A 24,671-nucleotide genomic window follows, 5' to 3' on the forward strand; every position below is an offset into this window, starting at 1 on the left:
GTTATTGTCAACAAAAGTATAAAAATATTAGACTTGGAATAGTAGAAATTAAATTAAAATAAATAAATAATAAGAAATAAATGAATGAGTAAATAAATAAATACATTATAAGTATTTATGAATTTAAAAAAAAATTATACGCGAGAATCGAACCCGAGAACTCAAGCTTACGAATCGGACTCGTTACCACTCTGTCACAGGACGCTCAAATAGAAGTACGTATAATTTATATATAAAGTGCTAAAAAACTTTAAGCTCGATTTTCTTGATTATATTTGAGTATTGCACTTTAGTATTTTACAGGTAGTACACTCACATGGTGTACTACCTCTAAACCAAAGATCATCAAAATCCGTTACCCCAAAGCCGTAGGCTCTCCTTGTTAGATTTAAAATTACAGTAATTCTCTAAATTCTGGAAACACAATATTAAACCTACATAACTTTCTTTAAAAGCATTGTAAGATATTACTGTTCCATAAAATAGGTGGTTTTTCACATTTCTAAATGTAACTGTACAAATTTCAAATTACAATACTATTTCAAATGATGAATTTAGCAATCATCAGAATTAATTCCAGTGAACATAACTTATAGTCTATGATTAAAATAAAGACTTTAAATCACATATTTTAAAATATTAGATTCTGTTTTCTTCAGATGATGATAATCTATATCTAAAATTAAAAACTTGATTAAATTTAGTGGTAACAGATAAAAATAAAATATTTGGATTTATCATATTAATTAGTTATGATATTAATTTATAATTTTAAAAGAAAGCTGTTACTATTATTTTAATACATTAAATATTATATAATTTTATAATAATAACAAAAGTTAAAAGATAACTATGAGAGCTACATTATTAAAATGTTTGAAAAATTAAACTTTTAGTAATAATAGAGTGAGACAAAAAATCTGGACTGAATTTAAAGCATCATAACTTTTGAACTCAAAAAGATAAATTTCAAAATTGTCATGCCAAAAATTATGTTATTACACACACTCAGTTACAGAATGAGTTTTTCAAATATTCGTGATTCAATTCAGAAAAATTATTTCAAAAGATGACATATTAAGAGATTGCATTGCACAAATGAACAAAAATAAAGTGAACCACTGAAACAAATTGGTTGTGGAGCATTTTTTAGATGAAGGCCATAGCAAATCAACTGTATATAATATTTTGAAAAGCATGAAATATTTGGAACATGGAAAAGAAGGCCAGAAAGTGGAAAAAAGCTAGTTGTTATAAATGCTAAAAACAAGAGGGCATTGCAAAAAATGTTTGACAACAAAGACGCAGTTAGCCGGGAGGAGGCAGGTACAAAGTTCAATTGTTGTCGAACATACATAGGAAAAACCACTTCAGAAAATGGGCATAAAAAAAAGAAAACAAGAAGGCCCCAGAGTACACTGCCAAAATCCAAACAATGCAGATGGCTCATAAGAAACTTTAGAAACAAAATGTTCGTTTTGAATGATAAAAAGTACTTTTCTCTCTCCAGAATGTAAATACCAGGAAATGAAATTTACTACATGAGCAATGAAAATCGACCACCTCCCAAAGTGAAGTACAAATTTAAGAAGAAATTTCAAGCAAAAGTCATTTCACCAGGAAATGTTTCAAAGTCAAATTTTAAGAAGGAATCCCTCATAATTGATGCTGACACATACCAAAATGAACGTCTAAAGAAAATTCTAATCCCTTTTCTTAACAAGCATCATCAAAATGACAATTTCATCTTTCGGTCTGACAAAGACTCATCACACTATGCAAATTTGACCATGGAGTTCCTCAAGGCCAAAAAAATTCCTTTTGTACCCAAACAACATAATCTGTCAAACCTGCCACAATGTAGTCCAATCAAGTTTTTCTTTGAATATATAGCATAAATATTATACAAGAAAAGTTGGCCAGCAAAAAATACCACACAAGCAATCTGAAGAATCAGACTTTCACTTTAAAAAAATTGACACAAAGGCCATCCAAAGGAGTTACAAGTCTATGAAAAGAAACTTACAACACATTGTCAACCATGAGCCATATGATTGTGTTCATTAATTCTAGACTATTGTAAATAAAAGTTCTTTTAAAACAAAATAATATTTAATAGTTACTTCAATTTTTTGATAAAATATTATGCTTTAAATAAAAACAGTCTAGATTTTTTTTTGTCTCACCTCATTAGTAATAACTACCAAAAATTTGTGGATTAATTGCAATTATTTATTACTAAAGTTGTAATTCTTAATATTTAATTTTCATTTTATGTAAAAAAAATTCTCTTTAAGAAGTCAGAAAGAAAATAATAATAATTATTTTTCTAAACTTATTATTTTATTATTATTTACCCTGTTCATTTTTTCTTTCTTGAGCCGTCTGAAACCATTTCCTCTTTGTCCCATTATCTTCTGGCTGATCTTTAATTAAGTTTTCAACTTTTTGAACTTTTCTTTCAGTATTTTTCAGTGCTTTTTCCTCTTTTTCTTGACGAATAAGATTTTCAATTCCTTCTTCTAAATTATTTAATTGTTCTTTGTATTTACAAATAATTTCTGTAAATTTATAAACATGTAATTAACAAAAAATATTAAATATTTTAATTTAACAATACTTTACTTATTGTAAAATTTATGAATCAATAATAAATATTTTTATAACCTTGAGGAACAATTCTTTGTTTCACTGGCTTATTAGTTTTTTTAATGATCTCTTTTAATAATTTTCGTTCTCCTTCTCCAACAAGAGATACAGATCTTAAAAAATATATTAACATAAATGAATAATTCTTATATTAAAAATGTCATTGGATAAATAAGTTAATGACACTTTCACTTAAAATAAATTTTAAAATGGGGAAAAAAATGATTGATAAATAATTACCAATTTAGATTTTTAAAAATTCAAATAATATTCAATTAAATAAACAACTTACCAAATCAGAAAAAATTAGATCATTCTATTTCAGCAGTTCCCAACCTTTTTTGACCTGAGTATCCCTTGGTAGTCCATTTTTCTAAGTTTTATTTCACATGTTAATCAAACAGTGACACCTTGGTCAATTAAACAGTGCTGTACAATTATATATATTTTTATTTAAAACTAAGCATCGAATGTCATGATGTTGCCAAAGACCTCAACACAGAATCTGAATATTTCTTACTGTGAATCTGTTATTAAATTTTTCCGCATACCCTTGGTTGGGAATTGCTGTTCTATTTGATTATATTGCACCTGGAGTCATTTGAAAAAATTCTTACACTACTATCTCAAAATTATGTAACAATTACATAAATTAATTTATTCAAAAATAAAAATACTCAATTAATATATAATTGGATGCCTGTATTCAATAAAATAAATGAGTTTTGTTTGCTAATTTCACAAACAAAACTCATTTATTTTTATTGATTGAATAGTGACATCCAATTTATATATTAACTGAATATTCTCTGTTTTATAATCAATACAATTTTGTCTCTATTTGAGAGTATTTGTAAATTTTATTTTAAAGTATATTTAAAGTAGAAACTATTTGCCTAATTGAGATCTGAATTTGAATTGGGTTTTGATCTAGTTCTTATAACTTTAATTATATGCAGTCTGTTTATTTCTACATTAACCAATAGCATTAAGAATCAAAAGAAAAATATAAAAGTTTTTATAATTTATTTTCTAAAACTTTGTACAGGGGCCATGCTGCATTAGCACCAAAATTGCCACTTGGCAATATTTTTATTAAAGTGGCAATAAAATTCCTAGTACACTTATTTTGACATTCAGAAAAAAATTGAATCACAAAGCATGCTTCAGGAAAGCAGCAAAATGCCAAGCTTCTGTGCAATGGGAGTCCCATGCACCAAACACAGCAATGTACAACATCACATTGAAAATTTTGACAGGAAAGCAGTTTTCGTGCAATGCTGCCCAGCATTTCCAGATTGGAGATTTTTTAAACAAATTTTCTATCGACTGATAGAAAATTTGGAAATTTTTGGCAGTAACAACTTTTTCACATTGATCCTTTTTCAGTAGACCAAAACATAAAAATTTTGACATGACATAACCTATGAAATAGGCCTACTGCTTAAGCATTGTGATCAAATGTGTTATTCAAAATTATTTATTAAAAAATTATTCAAAAATGATTCCTATTTCTAAGGGAAAGCTTAACAGCTTTTGCTTTTCAGATTCCAAATTTATAATGTTACCAGCACCTGCATTAATTATTAAGTAAAACTAGTGATGATAAATAATTTGAAATGGCAAAAAAAATTTAAAACTGGCAAAATAGTAAATTTTTAAATTTTCCAGAGCAACTCCTGTTTATATGTAATTAATATGACAACCATAAAAATATTTTTAATCTACATAATAAATAAAATGCATTTATCATTTTAATTTACATAAACTGTTTTTATATTATACAAGTGAGACAAAAATCATTTAACAGTGACCCATTTAAAAAAAGGTTGGGATAAAATGTCTGTCTATGCAATAATAAAACACTATAAATATCCAGCAAATACATTTTAATTGTAATGTTTTCAACCATTTTGAAAGGCCATCATTTGTAATTATAACATATTTATTGGAGATTTATGGTTGTTTTATTAAAACTAGTCATATCCAGTTGAAATTACATTAGTCTATTTACATATTAATTGATTTTTTAATTTATTTTGCTAATAGTTTAATTCTTCTAATTTATTTATTTCTTATTAAAATAATTTCAGATTTTTATTTTATTTCATCTTTCATTAATAAATACATCTGACTGTCAAGTGACTTTTTTCTCATCCTAAATACACAAAATTTATATTTATTAATTGAAATTATCATTGAAAATATTTAAAAGAATATTCCTGTATACTCTTCAACTAAATCTTTACAATTAATTATCCAGTAAAAAATTATTTAAAAAGTAATTTTCTATTTGATAAATGATTTACAAATAGTGATTAATTAATTTTTTAAAAGGCAGTTATTTTACCATAACTGACAAGCATAATAGTAATCACAATAAAAAAAATGATAAATATGCAAGATAATTATTTTGATGCATATATACAAAAGTAGGATTAAAATATTTTATTTATAAAAAATCTTTTATCAATTTCAGTCTCTCAGATAATAATTCTATACTCTACCTTCCACCTTTTCCTGCTCTAGCTGTTCTTCCAACTCTATGAATATAATGCTGTAATGTTCCAGGTAATGAAAAATTAATTACCTAAATGAAAAAATTAAATTAAACTATTAAACTGATTTAAAACAAAAGATTTATTAAATTTAAATTTCATTCAATACTTTTAAAATTAATAAATTCACTAAAATTTTTAAATATTTATAGATTTGTAATGATACATGTCAATTTTAATAGATTATTTACAGCTAAAAGCAGTTTATTAAGTTTATTAATAAATCTTAAAACACTAAAGTTTTTGATTGTTAATTTACTACCATAAAAGTTTAAGTAAATGTTTTACAAAATGAAAATGAATAAAATTATAAGTTCATTATATTTGAATATTGTATAAGCTGCAGTACTAAAATTAAAAGTCCATTTAATGACCAAAAAAGTTCCTAAAATTTCTAATTACAATGTTTAATTTTTTACTATTATGCAAATGTGATTTTGATTTGTATGGTGGTAGTTCCAGCAGAGGTATAGCTGCAGGAAGGATTGCAGTCTTTTGGATTCCATGAGTAATCTATGAAGAATATCTGCTGGAGTAAGGCCTATTTTGTTATTCTATTTTATTTTTCCATCAATAAGTAAACTTTTAATTTTAGTTCCACAATTCATTATACAATTTTATGTTTTAATATTCAAATTTTTTTAATGTTAATTAAATTACTTATTTTATGCTTAATATGGACTATTCAGTAGTTTTTTTTGTAGCTTAATATAAAGTAAACAAATAAAAATGTAAAACAAATAAGTATCATGCACACAATATGCATTAGACATTATCACAAACTTCTTGACAAAATTACTGAACAATAACATGATGACAAAATTTATTATTATTGTTTAATTGTAACATTTCCAGAATAAGAAAAATAATGAAGAATAGTAATCAAACATAGAACAATTAAATTTACAATTTTTGAACATTCAAAATAGAATATTTTATTTTTTGTTTTTTTCAAAATTAAAATATTTTGATAAATATGATTCTCAAATTATGGTTCTTTCTTAGATAAATAATAAAATTAAATCCAATGTAATTTTCAATAACTCAATATAAAGGTTTAATTACTGTATTTCCTCAATTCTAATATGCACTTTTTTACCCATTTTCTTTTTTTGTCTGAAATAGAGATGCATCTTACATTTATACTCAAAATTTCTGTATGGTCCATATGATCTACCTCAATCAGCACTCATTGAGAGTACACCATATGATTCATTTTAAACTAATAATAGATATTCTTATATTTTGCAATATATCCAAGAAATATAATATTCAATGCTCACATCAATTCAAATGAGCTTTCCTGAGAACAAGTGTTTAATTTAAACACCTTTATTAATGTTTAAAATGTCTTCAAGATAACATTACAATGTAGCATTTAAATGAAGTTACAAACAATAAGATTTCAGTTATACTAAATTTTTATTATTCAAATTATAATAAAAGTTTAAAAAATGCTTATTTTGAATGAATATATTAAATTTGATTAATCTGTATTATATTAAATTGTTTCTTTTTCTTTTAATATTGATCTGTTTCAATAAAAAATGTTCAGTAAAAATAAAATATTAACATTCAATTAATTATTTTCAATTTTTAAATAATACAATAACAGAAACCTGTCTAAAACAGAATTCAACAACACTGGATAAAATTTCCACTTTCACAAATTTCTGTTTTGTACAGGATTAGGTTTTATTAATGCAGAAAAAAAAAATGTTTGTTACAGGTCATATTTAGAACTGATTCTCCTCCAATATAAGTGTTATATGTTTCAAAGATATGTTGAAAATATCAAAATGTGTTCCTGGTGAATAGAGGAAGAAATCTATGTAAAAACCAATACCTACAAAATTGAAATACAGAATGTATTTCAATTTTGTAGGTATTGAAATACAGAATGTATTTCAATTCCTAATAGGAAGTGGTACACCAGGTTAAACTAACATGAAACTTTCAATTTTTATTTAAAAATGACTTACATTGTCTATAAGAATAATTGCTCTTTCTTGTCTTTTGTCTGAAATTAATTTTTGATGTTCCTCATATCAGTATTTAAGTATTGAATTTTGACTAGTTTTGAGAATTTTGTCAAATGGCACTTATTGCTTCTTTTTTTGTCTAGCTTATACAAAGTTTTTCCACTCTTTCCTTATTAGTGTTTGGTGCTAAAATGTTTTGCTGTGATGACTTTTATTTATAAAAAATGGAAATACATTGAATTAAGTTTATTTTCAGTATCTATTTTTAGATTTTTCAGCATGTGAATTTTTACCTAACAATAGTGCATATTTTTAAAATATTAATGTTCTCCTGGGAGAGAGTTCTAAAGAATTTGAGAGAAACAGCAGTAATGTATTATCTCAGATACTTCCCAGACAATGGAAATACTATCTTAACAAATAAAAAGTTGATGGACTGTAATTGTTGTCAGTGAGAAGTTGACCATAATCCAAGACTGCAAATCAGAGAATTAATTTTAATTTAGAATTTAGCTGCTGTTATGTTGAAAAATTCACTTTTTTTCACATTATGTTAAGGAATTGGTACTGAATTATAAATAGATCAAATATATTATGCCAGAGTGTAATACAAAATAATAAAAACTTTAGTTTAAACTTGATAAAGTTTTTCAAAAAATTGTCCTAAAAGAAATTGGAATTTTATGATTATTTCACATTCAAAAAAGTTAGTTCTTTCATCATCATAATTTTATATTATATTTTTTTATTATATCATATTTCTTTGATTCTAAAACAAACTATGACTTTGAAATAAATTTTAAGAGAGACAAAATTTTAAAATAATCAATTTTGTTAAATAGCAATTAGTTAAAAAAAAAAATACAAGTACTAGATATTGTTTGGCACTTCTATTTCTATAGTCTTTTGCTTACAGCATTAAAAGAAAAGTTATTATACATCATAACATTGTCTTGAACACATTTTAAATGTTAAAATATTTAAATCAAATGCTCATTTCCAGCAAACTTCATTTGAGCTTATGTAATTATTGAACAGTATAGCCGTAATAGCAAACAGTATAGCCGTAATTATTGAACAGAATCCGTAATAGCCAAAACATCTATTACGGATGCATAATGCACTGTGTGGTCTATTTTTGATGATTATTAATTGTTGTTTGTTTGTTAAGTTATGGCAATGCAACACTTGGGCAATCTGCCTAGGGGGATGCCTTCCGAAAGGTCTTTTAAGGGTAACTGGCCATTATATTCAGGCATTACAGACATTACAGATGTGGAAAAACCCTGAAAATGCCACATGGACAGCCCATCCCATGACCGAACTCCCAGTGTTCAGGGAACAGAACCACTTGGCCACAGGTGGGCTAAGACTATTAATTGTTATTTTACACTATAAATGAAAGAAGCCATTGACTGTAAGAGGTATCTCTATTTTAAACAAATAAAGATGAGCAAACAAGTGTATCTTAGAATCAAGGAATGACAGTTGTAAAATTTTTTTAAAAAGTGATGTTGTCTGACAGAAATAAGTAGCAACAATGGATGTACAGTAGAACCTCGAAAACTTGGCCTAATGTGGACCGAAGGGTGGCCGAGTTTGTGAAAATGCCGGGTTATCGGGAATGGAGTTAAGAAAAAATAAGTACGAGTGTTTCCTCAGAAAATACTGTACTGTACTTGTATGTATTGTTTACTTGAGAATATAACAGAGAATAAACTGCCCAAATACCCTTAAACAAAGGAAAAGTACGTTCTTTATGAAGGCATAGAGCCTTTACTACATGAAAATGAAAATATGTGAATATACTGTGTACAGTAATTTACCTGATAAGACAGACCTCAGAAAAATACTTTATGAGAGCTTTTATACTTTTATGAAGCTGTCTATAATGAAAATTAATTAACTAAGGATTTTTTTGCTCTGCCAGGGTGTGGCCGAGTTATCCGGAGTGCTGGGTTATCGAGAGCCGAGTTTTCGAGGTTCTACTGTAATATTCTGGCTTCTGTAACATCCTATGATAAAAAGTGTATAGAAGTTAATTAAGATACTGAGTGTAAAGCAGTTGGAAAACTCTAATTCGTTTTAAGATCATTTTAATTAACTTTAAAAAGCTTAAAAATTTAAAATATACACAAAAATTCTCATCAAAGATAAAAATAAAAAAATTACATACAGTTTTAACTCCTTCTATATCTAATCCTCTTGCAGCAACATCAGTAGCAACAAGAACATCAGCAATTTCTTCTTTGAAACGCTGTAATGATTCTAGACGATGACATTGATTCATATTACCATGTAATTCAACTGTTTTCACTCCTAATAACCTCAATAAAAGATAGAGTCTATGCACTTGTTTTTTTGTTTGAACAAAAACCATAGTGCGATGATGAAATGTACGACAAATCAATGCTGAAATTTTTTAAAATGTCATATTAATAATATAAAATTAAATATCTTAAATTATTTCAAAAATATGAAAAAGCATTTATGTAATTTAAAAATGTAAATAATAGATAGAAAATAATTTAATAATTAGTAAACAACAAAAAATTAATTTTTGTTTTAAAAAGAAACTTACAATAAAAAGTTTTTTTACTTTTAGTTCAAGATTCATTCATTTCTCTACATTACAGCTAGAAATAAATATATCTGAATAAATTTGAAATAAAAGTAAAAAGTTTATAATTTCTGCAAACAAGCTATACTATTTAGATGCTTCAAAATCAAAATATTCTAGTGTCAAGAATTCCTTGTAAACAAAGACAAACTTTTTCAATACTGATATATTTTCAAAAATTATTTTTATTAATTACTAATGTTTATTTCATTATTAAATAAAATTTATTAAAATGTTCAAAACAATTTTTTTTTATTTTTCAAAATAGTAAAAGAAGCAAAATCAGTTTATCTAAAGTATACTGCTGGTCAAATAAAATGCAACACTATGTAGGACTCTAGATATTGCAGGTGTTGCATTTTACTTGGCCAGCAGTGTACATTCTTTTACATAAAAAAATTGTTATTAACTGCACTTTTCTAAAATAAACAATTTTGATATATAAATAATAATANTAATGTTCCCTGATGGAGATGATCATTTTCAGCAGGATAATGCACCTTGTCACCGTGCTCAATTGGTCTCAAATTAGTTAGAGGAACATCAATCATACTTTAACCTGCTTCCGTGGCCAGCTCAGACCCCTAACCTCAATCTTTTAATCAAATTTTATAATCTGCAAAATATGCCATTAACAGTGGTATGATAAAAATTCAGATACCAGTGATTTCTCACAAGAAAAAATTCATTGAAAGCAATAAAATAAGTTTCAAACATCTTTCTCTCTTTTCTAGCAATTTCTTTAATTAAATCAAAGAACTAATGTTTTCGGCTATTTTAAATGGCTTTCTTCAGATTAAGCATAATTGGAACATCAGAAAATTTACATTCTAACTGATGTTCCAATTATGCTTAACCTGAAGAAGACAATTTAAAATAGCCAAAAACGTTAGTTCTTTGATTTAATTAAAGAAATTGCTACAAAAGAGAGAAAGGTGTTTGAAACTTATTATAGAAAAGTTCTAGTTTACTGCACATAGAAAGCAATAAAACTTGCTCAATAGAACTTCTAAAAACATAATTAATTTACATATACAATTACTTTAAATACTTGAATTAATCTACATATCTAAGGAAATATGTTAATTTTTATAGTAAGAGAATAATTAAATGCAGATTTTGTTGAGAAAATTTAAAATTGTTGACAATATGAAAATAAAAAAAATGTCTGGTTTTAAAATAACACTGCTCAAATTCTGCATTCTCTGATATTGTGTAATGTTCATGCTGATCATTATGTATAAAACCAATTTTGTTTATTAATTAGAATTTATTCTTTTTCATGAATAGCTATTTAATTGAACATATAAAATGAACTAGCTGTTACCCGCGACTTCGTCCGCAGACATTTTGCAAGCAAACCCCATTTACATTCAATATTTCAATAACCATAGTAATTGTTAGGTCTATATAACACCTACCGCTGAAGAGATTTGCCGAGAATCAAACGAACCATTTTCAATTTGATCAATTTTCTGGAGCATTTACAATCGTTCTATAATCGAACCAATATGCAATAACAAAATTGAATTTAAAACGGTTCGAACATTTTTAAAATTGAAATATATAAAAATATTTATAACAATGTCTGAAATGTTATCAATTTAATACACCTAAGTACTCAATGAAGACTAAATGTAGTTGAAAACAAAAAATTGCATCTAAAATAGTAGAGTAGAAGCCGTTCTTCCGGTTAAGCCTTAATGCTCTCCCTCACCCCAGCGGGAGAATTTCTAAAAATCCCTTTTTAGTGTGCATTGCCATGACTTACCCTACTAAAATGCACATAAAAACAAAAAATCACATCTAAAATAGTACAGCAGAAGCCATTTTTCCGGTTAAGCCTTAATGCTCTCCCTCTCCCCCCCACTTGGGAATTTCGAAAAATCCCTTCTTAGTGTGCGTTTTCATGACGAACCCTAACTGTGTACCAAATTTTTGCTCTTTAGGTCCAGCGGTTTGCTCTGGGCAATGATGAATCAGTGAGTCAGTCAGGACAAGCAATTTTATATATATAGATAATTGCAGTTGCTACTTTATTCTGATAATAAAATGAATTTTCTCTATTCACTGTTGAACTGTAAAAATATATTTGTATTATAAAAAACTTAAGCATTGTCAGCATCACTATATATTATTATACACTGAGTGGCCAAAAAATTAGAGACACTCCTTATTTGAAAGTAAATCAGTCCGACAGTGATGTAGAGTGACGTAACAATGTAGAGTTGCTTATATAATGTATGCTCAGCTTTGGACAACGTAGTTATCATGGAAGTTAATGTCAAAATGGGTAAGACGAAAGATTTAAGTGACTTTGAACGAGAGATGATCATTGGTGCAAGAAGAGCTGGTGTTAGCATCTCTGAAACAACAACTCTTTTAGGATTTTTTCAACAGTATCTCAGGTGTTTAGAGAATGGCAGTTGAGAAAAAAAACTTCAAGCGATAAGGACAATTCAGGTCGAAAAAGGCTGGTGAACGAGAGAGGTAAAAGGCAATTAACACGCATAGTCTGCAGCAACAGAAGAGCAACAACACAACAAATTACAGCTGAATTCAATGCAGGTGTATCACAAAGCATATTTCAATGCACAACAAAACACACTTTGCAAAGGATGGGCTTTAGCAGCAGAAGACCATCAACAGTGCCTTTGGTATCACAGAAAAATAGGAAAAGGCATATGTTGTGGGCCCAGGAATGATGAAATTGGTCACTTGAGGACTGGAAAAAAATAGCCTGATCCAATGAATCTTGTTTTCTGCTCCATCATGCAGATGACAGGATTAGAATATGGGGCAAACAGCACAAATTCATGCCCCCTCCTGCCAAATGACAACTTTTTAGGCTGATGGCAGTGGAATTATGGTGTGGGGAATGTTTTCCTGGAGTACACTAGGTCCCTTGATATTTATGGACACATCTCTGAATAGAACAGCTTACCTCAACATCATTGCCAATCATGTAAACTCATTTATGGCCATAATGTTCCCTGATGGAGATGATCATTTTCAGCAGGATAATGCACCTTGTCACCGTGCTCAATTGGTCTCAAATTAGTTAGAGGAACATCAATCATACTTTAACCTGCTTCCGTGGCCAGCTCAGACCCCTAACCTCAATCTTATGGAGCATTTGGGGACAAAGTCAAAAGATCACTTCAAAGCTTGGAAATGCCACCATCCAATCTGACCCAACTTAGAGCTGCCATTATGTTAGCATAGGCTAACATTCCTCAGCAACGTTATCAGCAACTTGTTGAGTCCATACCAAGAAGAATATCGGCTGTGATCAGAGCTAAAGGTGGACCAACTCATTATTATTTTGGCCACTCAGTGTATATCTCTACATCATAAATAATTTTATGATTTTGATAGTAAGTGAAAAAGGTATGATAGTAAGTAAGTAAAAGTATGATAATAAGTAAAAAGTTATTTTGTAAAATGATAATTACCAGAAAGAATTGCTTCTCTATCTCCTTCACGTGTTGGTCGAATACGAACAAATTCTTGTCTTAAATTCAATGCTACTTCAGTATTGCTATTTATAAAAATTTTAACAGGTTTTTTCAATGATATAGTAGCAAGATCTTTTACCTGTTTAAATAAACAAAGGAGAAATTTTATTGGATAACAAAAATAGAAATACAAATATTCAACATTCAAAATTCTTACAATGTTTCAATGAAAATTTACTTTTATCCTTATAAAAAAGATTAACAATACTGTCACAGTACAGAAGATGGCAGATGATTCTTGTAGTAACAAAAATTGCTGTTCTGAGTTAAAGTAGGTCATTTTGACTATTCTAACTATATGAAAGCTATTGTTATATTTAGAATTTTCATTCATCTTTCTTTGTTGCAAAATTAACTTTTAATTACATGCAAAAAATATTTATTTAGAAAAAAAATTAATGAAAATATGAAATATTTAATTATCTTTTAAAAAATGCCAAAAACTTCAAAAATTTCTTATAATTTTTTTCCATTATTTTTACTTTCAGGATCACACAATAAATGTAATCTATATAAATTCACATTAATAAATATTGAAAAATTATAAAATGATAACTCTGATTAAAAAAAAAACAAAATATAAATCTAATTTTTTAAGCANCTTATAAATAGAATTATTTGTAAATGTTTACCTCGTCAGTCATTGTGGCAGAAAAAAGCATTGTTTGCCTTGTAGTACAACACTGCTGGATAATTTCCTTCATCTGTTCAGCAAAATATTCATCAAGCATCCTTCAAAATTCATTTTAATTTTAATACAAAAATTACCAGACTTCTGATATTAATTTAAGTTACATTTAATCACCTGTCAGCTTCATCTAAAATCAATATTTCAATAGTTTTTAAATTGAATGATGGGGTATTTTCAAGATGATCAATCAAACGTCCTGGGGTAGCTATAACTATATCTGGAATTTTTCGCAGTGCTAATTCTTGAGCCTTCAAATCTAATCCACCTATAATAATAAAAAAAAATATATATATAAAAAACCAAGAATTGAAATATTTTAAAATATGTTAATATATAAATGTTTTTATTTTATATTTGATACTACCTGTTGAAAGTCCTATTTCTACATTTGTAAACTGAGCCAGCCTTCTAGAAACTTGATAAACCTGAACAGCCAATTCTCGAGTTGGAAGTAATACTAATACCCTAGTAATTGGTTTATCCATTGGTTTATAAAGAAGACGTTCTAAAACAGGTAACATAAAAGCAGCAGTTTTCCCTTAAAAACAATAAAATAATTAGTCATAACAAAGATTTATTCAAATTTTTATACAAAAATATTTTAAAATTAAGAATAAAAATATATTATATTTTAATTTAATTAAAAAAATTACTTCAAATATAAATTACTGTAATTTCTTACAAATAATCCACAAGTTATTTGTGTTTTAAATTTAATTTTAAATTGCAATTATGAGTTTACTCGATAGCTTTTCTTTTGTCTAAATTTACTATGAGTATCTGTATAAAACATAAAAAATTATTTATATCCCATACATTTATCTGCCATCATCATTTTTCCCAAAATCAACAAAGACATATGTATGCCATATCTTTAGTTCTCTCATTTTTGGTATGTCAATCCATATTCTAGCTCCTGTTCTAGCTGATGTTATTAGACATTACCACATAAATTTGTATCTTGAAATCTAATAAATTTTTGGTAATCTCCTCCTTTTTATATAAGGACTCTCAGAAAACTATTTAGAAACTGATGTAATTTTGGCATAAGTCAGATTTTTATAGCAAATAAAAAGCTAAGTGATTGACTATTACACTTGAGTCATTAGCATAGAGTCTATGAGCAAATATTTAATTTACAATCGTAAATAAATATTAAAGAAGTACAATTAGAGGATATTTAAAATAGGAATGATAGCGATTGATGTGATAATATCCTCAATACAGTCTGGTTTTAGTTTGATAGCTTCTCTTAATTTTTCTTAGTGAAATCAACAATGATGTCATTAACAGCATTTACTTTATCATTTATGTGGGTTTGCTATAGGAATAAGCTAAATCCTATGGCAATAATCAATTTAATTTTAACAAAGAGACCAGGAACAATTGATAATTAAAGACACAGTAATATAACAGGTCACACATAAATGAGAACACAGTTGATGAGCTGTATATCTTAATAAACATGGTATCCATTCTTGTGTCTTCTTCCCTCTCTCTTCTCTAAGCAAACTCCCTCTTTTTCCCCAGACTCCACAAATCTTACATTTATTTATTCTATATCTGGTAGGACAAACATTCCAGCCAAGAGTGACACTGGCTGCATTGCACCTCAAACTTATTTATACCCAGATAGCTCTTCAAACATCAAGTATACCAAAGATATTATTCATGTTTAAATTTTTTTATTTAATTTTTTTTAGTTTATTTTAACATTTATTACTATCACTATTTTTGTGGTACTTACATGTTTTGTATGTACAGTAGTGGATATTTGGAACAGGTATGTCTATGATGTATGTGATTTTGTTTTGTTTGTCAATAAATGTAATCTGGTCTGTTGTGATATATTGTATTGTCTGTGATTATGCACAATCATAGTACATTTTGTGTGTTGTTTTCTATAACCACCTGAGGTGTGTATTTATAAGTTAGTATGTTAGTATGGTTTCTGGATGTGTATTAGTTTGTGTTTGTGTCCAAACTTTCAGTGTCTTATATTTGCTATTTGGTTATGTTTGATGTAAGTAGTCAGTCTGTGTTAAAAGCTAAATAAGTAGTCATCTATTATAGTTCTGTGTGTGTTTATTGTATAATTTCAAATGAATCTGTCAATACTGTGATGACATATTATGAAGTAAATCCAGAAAGTTCTATCAACATTTTTTCACTTTGCTTTTTACTTTCTGTAAACAAAGATTAAAGTAAAACAAGTGAAAAAATGTTAACAATGATCTTCCTATTAACATTTTTTCACTTTTCTGTCTTTTTTACTTTAATCTGTTGTTTACACAATCAACTTTCTATTAACACAAAATTTTGTCATTTTATGAACATAGATGCAAATTTTTATGTGAAAATTGGTTCTATCTGCAAATGTTGGCAAAACTTCAAATTCTTCTGCTGTAAAATTAAAATTGTCTCTAAGTCAGATAGATCTCTCAAATTTTCATCTCATGATATGTGTTGATTGTTTTAAATGATTTTTGCATTCAACCGTGTTGCTAGTATCAAGTTTAATCTGTTGTTGTATCCTTTTGTTAGTTTCTGTTTTATTTGTGCATGTTCTGTGAACTTTGTCCTGTTGGAATCCAAATAATTGCAGACTTTGTCCTCATCCATGAATTCAATAATATCTCCATTTCTGAGTATAAAGTCATTTCTCTTCAGGATTATTTTACAATGTGAAGTGTTTTGCATTTGTCTACATCATCTGATTTAGACAAATGTCAATGGATTAAATATGGGCAACTTCAAGTAGATGATTTATCTGTGTTTGTGTGATTGCATAGAATTTATGCTGTCAACATACAAGATAAAATAATATATATATTGTGTTGTTTTGTTGTGTTTGATATATCTGTATTTAGTGTGGTTTAACTTATTGAACAGTGAGTTTAAGGCCAGATGTAATCACAGTGGAGTAGACTTAATGGATCTCTCTAGAAAATGCATTGCCTTATGTGTGTTTTGTTTATTTTGATGCATGAAGTAGGAGGTGGAGTGTTTTTACTTTTTATTAAATTGTAATTCTGCCAGCCCTTTTCTACAAAGAAATATTATACTTTTAATTGTGTTGGGAAAAAATTTTCATCATTTTCACATGATGAAAATTTAAGAAGAGAATGGATTGTCACCTGTGAACATTTTAAACTGTTTTACATATTTGTGCAGAGGCATAGACTCTAAAGAAAGGTTGTCTCTGCAATGGAAATAGTTGTTCCTGGTGATTGGACATGGCAAGCAAAATTGGACTCGTATCCAGATGTATTTTACTTTTTATTAAATTGTAATTCTGCCAGCCCTTTTCTACAAAGGTGTAGTGTTGTTCTTCAGTGTTGCATTGTGTTTTCTAAAAATGTAACAACTGTTGGATTATTTTGTATGGATGTAGTATACGCAACAACTAAAAGTGTGAATTGCTACCAAATGTCTATCTGTAATCTAAGTATGCCCTGTATACATTTCTTTGTTGTTTGTGTTCTTGTTATCCACAAGCTACTATAACATATTTTTGAATTCTGCAATACAAGTGCATACAGTATGTCTTGACAGCTATTAAGATACTGCCAATTGTTAGCATAGGTCTACAATTTTTAGTTTTTCATTGGCAACATGCCTAATAATACCAATTCAGGTAGATATTATGTAGTATTTGGTTTCCATAACAGCCATAGAATTCTTTATAAGTGGTTTGAAGCTGTATGTGATGTACACAGAAACATGCATCAAGATTATCCATCTATTCTCACAATTGCAAATGTGAATGACAGGACTAATTGGGACCTTAATACAGCTGTAGAGTATGTCCGTAAGAGCAAAAAAGTCAAAGGAACCATACCTGTAAATGTGACCCTTTGCGAGATATAGCCCCCCAAAATCAGCCGCACTCAATTGTGAGTTACACCGCACTTCGCTACAACTATCATGTTTAACAATTTAGCCCGTGTGACTATGCCAGCTTCGAGTAGTCCACATAACTGTTTGGGGGGGTACTTGATGTTATACAGTTTTAGGTGTAGGAGCTCACTCCACCTGGGTGCTGAGATGCAAGTGACAATTAGCACCGAAATGCATGACTACATACGAAGCCTTGACGACACAGAGCATGGAGAATAGATAGTAGTACTGGTATACAGGGAAAACTGTTTTTGGTCAGTAAAAGTTAATGCATGTATTCAATCATTCCAGTTACATTCATTTTCACATGATGAAAATTTAAGAAGAGAATGGTTAACAACTATGCAAGTATATCCAGCTAGATAAATAACTTTGCTCTCATTAGATACACAAGTCCCTACAGAATGATTACTTGCAGATAGGGTTTGTGATGGCTCTACATTTGTCTTAAGGATACAAATGTTTTATGACAATTTACTAATTAAAATTTCACCTACTTTACCACTTGAAAAATAATTATAAGAGTCAAGAGTCCTATAATTAAGCATGTCTTGGTAGTCACAGGCTTCACTTTTAATAAGATATTCAAATATAGCTGGATATTCCAAAGGTGGCATTCTCTCATGTCATTATTTCACGATTTTATAGTACTAATAGATGAAAATAAATTAGAAAATACAAGTTTATAGAAGAAACTGTGAAAAACTGGAAATTTTGCATTAAACTTATTCTGTGAATATTTTTGACTACTTTTTGAATTAAACAGCAATATAAATATTTCCTGATACATAATAACAATGTTTATTAAAATTAAATAAGCCAATTTTGTCAATTATTTTCTAGAAACAAAAAATAAAAAAAAAAATTAAAAAATAGAATTTAAGTTTTCTTAATTTTAATTTAAATCTTTATCAGTTTTAAAAGATATTTCCCCACAATGCATGTAGCATGCTTTTTTCTTTACATTAGAAATAAAATTTAAACTTGTGTAAAAACAATTGAAAATACTCTCTTTATTATTTAAAATATAAAAACTCCTACAATTATTAACAAAGTGGGCTTATAAATGAATTTCTATTAGTCATTTCAAAATCAATTATATTCTCAATTCTATAGTTCTGCTGTTCCGTAGTTCTTTCAGTATCTTAATGGCAATGCAACAGTGGCACCACAGAATGGGAAAATGAATCTTCTCTGGAAACTTGTGGACAGAATGATTGAATCCATGAGAAACTGTTCTTTATATCCCATATGGTTCCTATGATAGCCTTTTTATTGTTCTGTGAAAATGTTGTATTGTTTTATATGATGGTATATTTTGTTTGTGATGCATGAAGTGAGTATTTTGTAAATATAGTCTTACTTAATTACATCATTTAATATTATCAGTATAGGAAAGTAATTACAATAAGCCAATTACTTATATTATAGAATTATTGCTATTAGTTTTCTTATTAATCTATTTATATAAATTAATTATATATTAATGAATTTTACCTGTTCCTGTAGCAGCACATCCATAAATGTCTCTTCCCATTAATGCAACAGGTATGGTAGCAGCTTGAATAGGTGTTGGATGAATAAATTTCATACTTGTCAATGCCTAGAAGCAAATTTTAAATAAATCATTTCAATTAGATGATATGTTACAGTTAAAATAATAAAAATACATAAAGTTTTTGTTTAAAAACATTTTAAACAAATAAATAAATGAAGACAATAATCTAAGGTTTAAATAATGTAAAAAATAAATGTAATATGAAATCAGTGGTTATCACAAGAACTTGTAATAGCCACAAATTTCAACTTGAGTTTGGATAAGAGAGACAAAACTAATGATTTGGGCTATCTTATTGACAAATTGCAGTAAGGAGGTCAAGACAGCTAGTAGTTGATTTACATTACATTATTTAAACCTTACATAGTTTCTCTATTGATTTAAGTGTTTAAAAAACTTTTAAAGAAAAATTTTGTCATAAGTCTGATTATTTTAATATAAATTTGAACCATTAATCTGCTATTTTATTCAAAAATGTATATTTGAACTGTTAATCTATTATTTTGTTCAAATGTGTTATTTTTTACATTATTTGATGATGAAAAGAGTAAGAGTAAATACTTTGCAAAACTGGACAATGAAACAAATATATAACCACAGTACCTTTTATTTAGTTCAACAACTTTATTTCTCTGTAAAACAAAACTTTTCAATCTTTTCCTAAGAACTTCTTCAGGTATTCCAAATAGGAAAAGTCTAAATAACATAATGTGTTTCAAAATTCGAAACTTCCAATCAAATGCACATAGATGGTTGACATAATTATTAAGATCACTGAAAAAAATGGATGGTAGAACACAGATATGACATAGTTTACAAGAAATCCACAGTCCTATCCAAGCATGTGTTGGACAATAACATCATAGCAAAATTAGATCAGGCCTCTTTAATAAGATGTGCCATCTCTACTGAACAACTCAAAGAATTGGAAGCCCTTGAGATCTTTAAAGCAGAACAACTTGGAGGCTGTATTAATTATAAAGAAGAGAAATGCATCTCTCACACTTGTCAAGCACATCTTGATAAATATTTATAATTTAATTATGTCAACCATCTATGCACATCTGATTGGAGGTTTCAAATTTTGAAATACAGTAGACCCCCTATAATGCAGGTTCATATAATGCGAATTCGTATATTGCAGCGGAAAAATTGTGACAGTATTCATATAAAGACGCTAACAGAGACTCGTAAAATGCGGTAAAACATCATCGCCAACTTGTGTTGCGACAGGATTGGTCGAATCTGGACCAATAGTGGACGAGCAGCCGAACTACTTACACGCTACAGTTGAGTTTACTATCGTCTGTACAGTATATAAATTAGGTACTGTAAGTTTAATACAGTACTGTAATTTTATACATTTCTTGTGAAAAAAACATTTCTTATTCAATAGCCATCAAAATTATTTCTATTAATGATGTCTCCAAAGTTCAACAAATTTTTCACAAAAAAATAACTTATCAGAAAACGCACCTGCCATTTGGTGCGCTGCACCGCGACGAAAACAAGCTTAAGCAATGACATCGTCAAATGGTGCACACTCAGTAAGTAATCCTACAATTTTTTGTTTATAGCATAGTTTATACAGATTATTCCCAAAAAATTATATGTGTTTTGGAAATGTTGAGTCAAATTAGTCTAGAATCGATTAAATTTATGGAAGAAAACCTTTCAAACAGCCATAGTCCATAAACTGCACATGTGTCGAGCTGTGATTGGTTCATGTATTTAAGGATTCCTACAACGCAAAATTCTTATAAAGTGGAACATATCTACTGCATTATAGAGGGTCGACTGTACATTGTGTTCTTTAGACTTTTACATTTTTGAACAATACCTGAGGAAGATCTTAGGAGAAGACTGGAAACATTTGTTTTACAGAGAAATAAAGTTGCTGACTAGATGAAAAGAGTTTAATCTTGTAATACATGTTAAACATGTTTTTATTTTTTGCCAATTGATTAGAAACATTTTTATATGTAAAATATTGCATTATGACAATGCCAATTACTCAAAGAAATTATTTTCAAATTTATCCAAAAATGATAAAACTCAAATTGTATCAAAGAAATAAAATCATGTAATCTTAATCCCTAACTTTTTCAATTCATGAGTTCTATGACGGCTTTTCTTTTCTGCTAGACTTATTACACCATCATCTTAGAAACAGGACAAGCTTTAGAAAATCACATTTTTAACAGTGTACTTTATTATGTATATTGTTTGCCTCTCACTGCTAATACTACTTTATGTATCATAACGTCATATCTAATGTAAGTTCACAACTTTTACATCTACGTTATATATATTATTCTTGTAAATCATTAACATTCTACTGTTGTTATAGCAAATGCCTGTAAATTAATAATTGTCATCCGTATTTTATCAATCGTCACCATTTCTGTGCTTCTCGTAACCATGTAAGTTAAAAATTTTTACAAATTTTGTAACACTGCAAAAATTTTGTTAACTTGTATGCATTATTTCCTAAACAGTTACATCATAAAGAGTTGATAAGGGACTCAAAGTCTGAAATGCATACTCTAGGAAATAAAAATGTGATTTTCTAAAGCTTGTCCTGTTTCTAAATGCTGGTGTAATAAGTCTAGCGGAAAAGGAAAGCCATCATAGAGCTCATAAATTGAATACAAGACTAGATAAGAAGCATATTAAAGAACCCTAACTTTTTTATTGTAATTTTTCATTTAGAAACAACGACCAAAAACTATTTCAAAATACAATTAAATATAGTTTTTAAGAAAAAATTACTTAATTCTGTTCTGTTCATTTTACATTATAAATATTGAAACTAGTCTAAATGAAAAACATGATGCTTCCTCTATCTACATTCTCTATTAAGTGCCTTTTGTCAGTATTACGTTTTTATTCCATTAAATTTATTTAAAATCTTAATAAATCTTATTTTATTAGTACTCTATTGAATAAAACAGATTTAAAATATTATGAGGAAAATAAAGAAATACAGCTATTTAAGGACACCAAAGTTTAAATAATGGCGAATTGCAGGATACATGCATTGTTATCCTGTGTTCATTTTGGACATTACAATGGACTAGAGTTGGTATGATTAAAGGTCTGAAAAAAGTTCTCCCTTAAACTTTGGTTTCCTTAAATAGTTATATTTTCTTTTTATAAATACAAAATAGTACCAAGTCTTACAGAAATTTCTGACAGATTTAAAATGTTTAAATCTGTCAGAAATTTTAAATATAACGTTTTGTATTCAACTTACTTCTATGACACTAAAATCATCTAACAATAATTATATATACAGTAATACCTCGACTTACGTGAACCCGGAGTTATGCAATTTTCAAATCTTGTGGATTAGTCTTTTGTTTGAGCAGCACGCAGCTCTTGATTACTCACTCCCCCCCACACTATTGTTCAGCTTACATGTTCGGATGTGTTGCATGGAATCGACGCATAGTTACAATTTATTTTGTGTTATTTATTTCTGTGTTTGTTATATCTACAGAGACTTGAGAGACTCTATATGGTGATTTCTTGTAACCATGAATGAATCAAAAGACAAGATAAGATTAACGAAAACATTTATTAGCTTACATACATCCGACTTGGATTTTACACAAATTGTGAAATTATACCCTGACTTATGCGAATTTGAGTTACGCGGTTATCGCTCGGTCCCACCTATCGCGTAAGTTCGGGGTATCACTGTATTATAATCTATACTAATATTATAAAGATGTAAAGTTTGGATGTAGGAGGTAATCTCCGAAACTACTCATCCAATTTCAAAATTATTTCACCAATATTTAGAATGGAACTTCAGGGTGGACATAGGCTGTACATTATTCCATTAAACATTCATATACATTAAAAGATATCATCTAGGATTAAGGCTTTTATCTCCAACAGATGACGCTAACTCTGCAAGTATGATGACCTAAGTTTGCTTTTCTGTGAAAATGAACTAAAGCACATCATCTATCTATATAAATAAAAATGTAATGTTTGTTTGTTCCTACTGATTCCTTTGAAATTTTGACACAACGCTGCATTTGAATACACACGTGTTTTTATACAGGGTGTATCAGAATGACGTTTTAAAAATTTGGGGGATTGTAGAGGATGAAATTTTGAACATTTTGATATAAGGAACCTATAGCCAGAAATGTGATATAAAGTTTCTACAGCACTTTGCATGTTTTATGCGGTTGGTATGCTGAATGAAACAGCAGAATACAGTATTTATGACAAGTTTTATTGACAAAACAGTAGAGTACACTCAAACTGTACATCAAATCAGTGGCTGTGCTACTTCAGAGTAAATGTTCAATGTGATGACCACCAATTTCAACTCACATTGACTAGCTGTGAGTTTACAGCATAGTGTCAGTGGATGCAAGGGGTGACCTGAAGGACAAGCACTAAGTACACAATGTCCTGTACACAGGCTCAGTTAGACCACTGTAGTTGTGTGTTTACATTCTTCCATCCGCAGCAATAACATGACGTCAATGGACGGAAGGGTAGCCACCAAAGTGAAGTGGTCAAGCACTTCCTACTGCTATAGACACTTTAGTTCAAATTTCCGGCTGTCGGTTCCTTATATCAAAACATTCAAAATTTCATCCTCTACAATCCCCCAAATTTTTAAAACGTCATTCTGATACACTCTGTATAATATACATGTCGAAATTCCCCTCACTGAGGTGAGATGGACAGGATTAAGGCTTACCGTGAAGAACTCTGCTTCTATTTAAACTATTTTTAGATGTGTTTTTTTTTTCATTTTAATAGGGTACATCAACAGAATATACACTAAAAAGGGATTTTTCGATATTCCCCTGCAGGGGAGAGGAACAGGATTAGATGCGGAAAATTTTAGATGCGGTTTTTTGTAGAACAGGAAAATTTTAGATGCGGTTTTTTGCATTTTTGATTGCATTTTAATAGGATACATCAAGAGAACGTACACTAAGAAGGAATTTTTCGAAAAATTCCCCCCACAGGGGAAGTGTTATACATTTATAATAGATACATTTTGAGCCACAACAATGCGTGGCTGGGTCTGCTAGTTCTAAATAATTTAATAAAGAATTAAATTAAAGGAAAAAACATGTATTAATATAGTAACTAAATCCTCATTTTTGAAACCTGCATATATTATAGTAATAATTATTTGTTTTTAAAGTGGAAAAGGA

The 24,671-nt window shown here is 28.5% G+C and overlaps 1 protein-coding gene and 1 pseudogene across 1 annotated transcript in view; one reads left to right on the forward strand and one right to left on the reverse strand.

Moving 5' to 3' along the window:
* Positions 1-24,671, reverse strand: part of LOC111623580 (probable ATP-dependent RNA helicase DDX27) — a 50,186-nt gene that overhangs the window by 22,802 nt on the left and 2,713 nt on the right. The window contains exons 2-10 of the mRNA XM_023366207.1: positions 19,416-19,521; positions 14,383-14,556; positions 14,133-14,283; positions 13,960-14,059; positions 13,265-13,406; positions 9,366-9,601; positions 5,157-5,239; positions 2,668-2,762; positions 2,358-2,561 (exon numbers count right to left, since the gene is read on the reverse strand). Coding sequence (XP_023221975.1) covers positions 2,358-2,561; positions 2,668-2,762; positions 5,157-5,239; positions 9,366-9,601; positions 13,265-13,406; positions 13,960-14,059; positions 14,133-14,283; positions 14,383-14,556; positions 19,416-19,521 — 1,291 coding nt within the window. The remainder of the gene's footprint in view (positions 1-2,357; positions 2,562-2,667; positions 2,763-5,156; positions 5,240-9,365; positions 9,602-13,264; positions 13,407-13,959; positions 14,060-14,132; positions 14,284-14,382; positions 14,557-19,415; positions 19,522-24,671) is intronic.
* On the forward strand, positions 11,800-12,808 carry LOC111623581 (annotated as a pseudogene).

Source organism: Centruroides sculpturatus, unplaced genomic scaffold (genome assembly GCF_000671375.1).
Source record: "Centruroides sculpturatus isolate CEXI.00-Female unplaced genomic scaffold, Cexi_2.0 scaffold16, whole genome shotgun sequence".
Lineage (NCBI taxonomy): Eukaryota > Metazoa > Arthropoda > Arachnida > Scorpiones > Buthidae > Centruroides > Centruroides sculpturatus.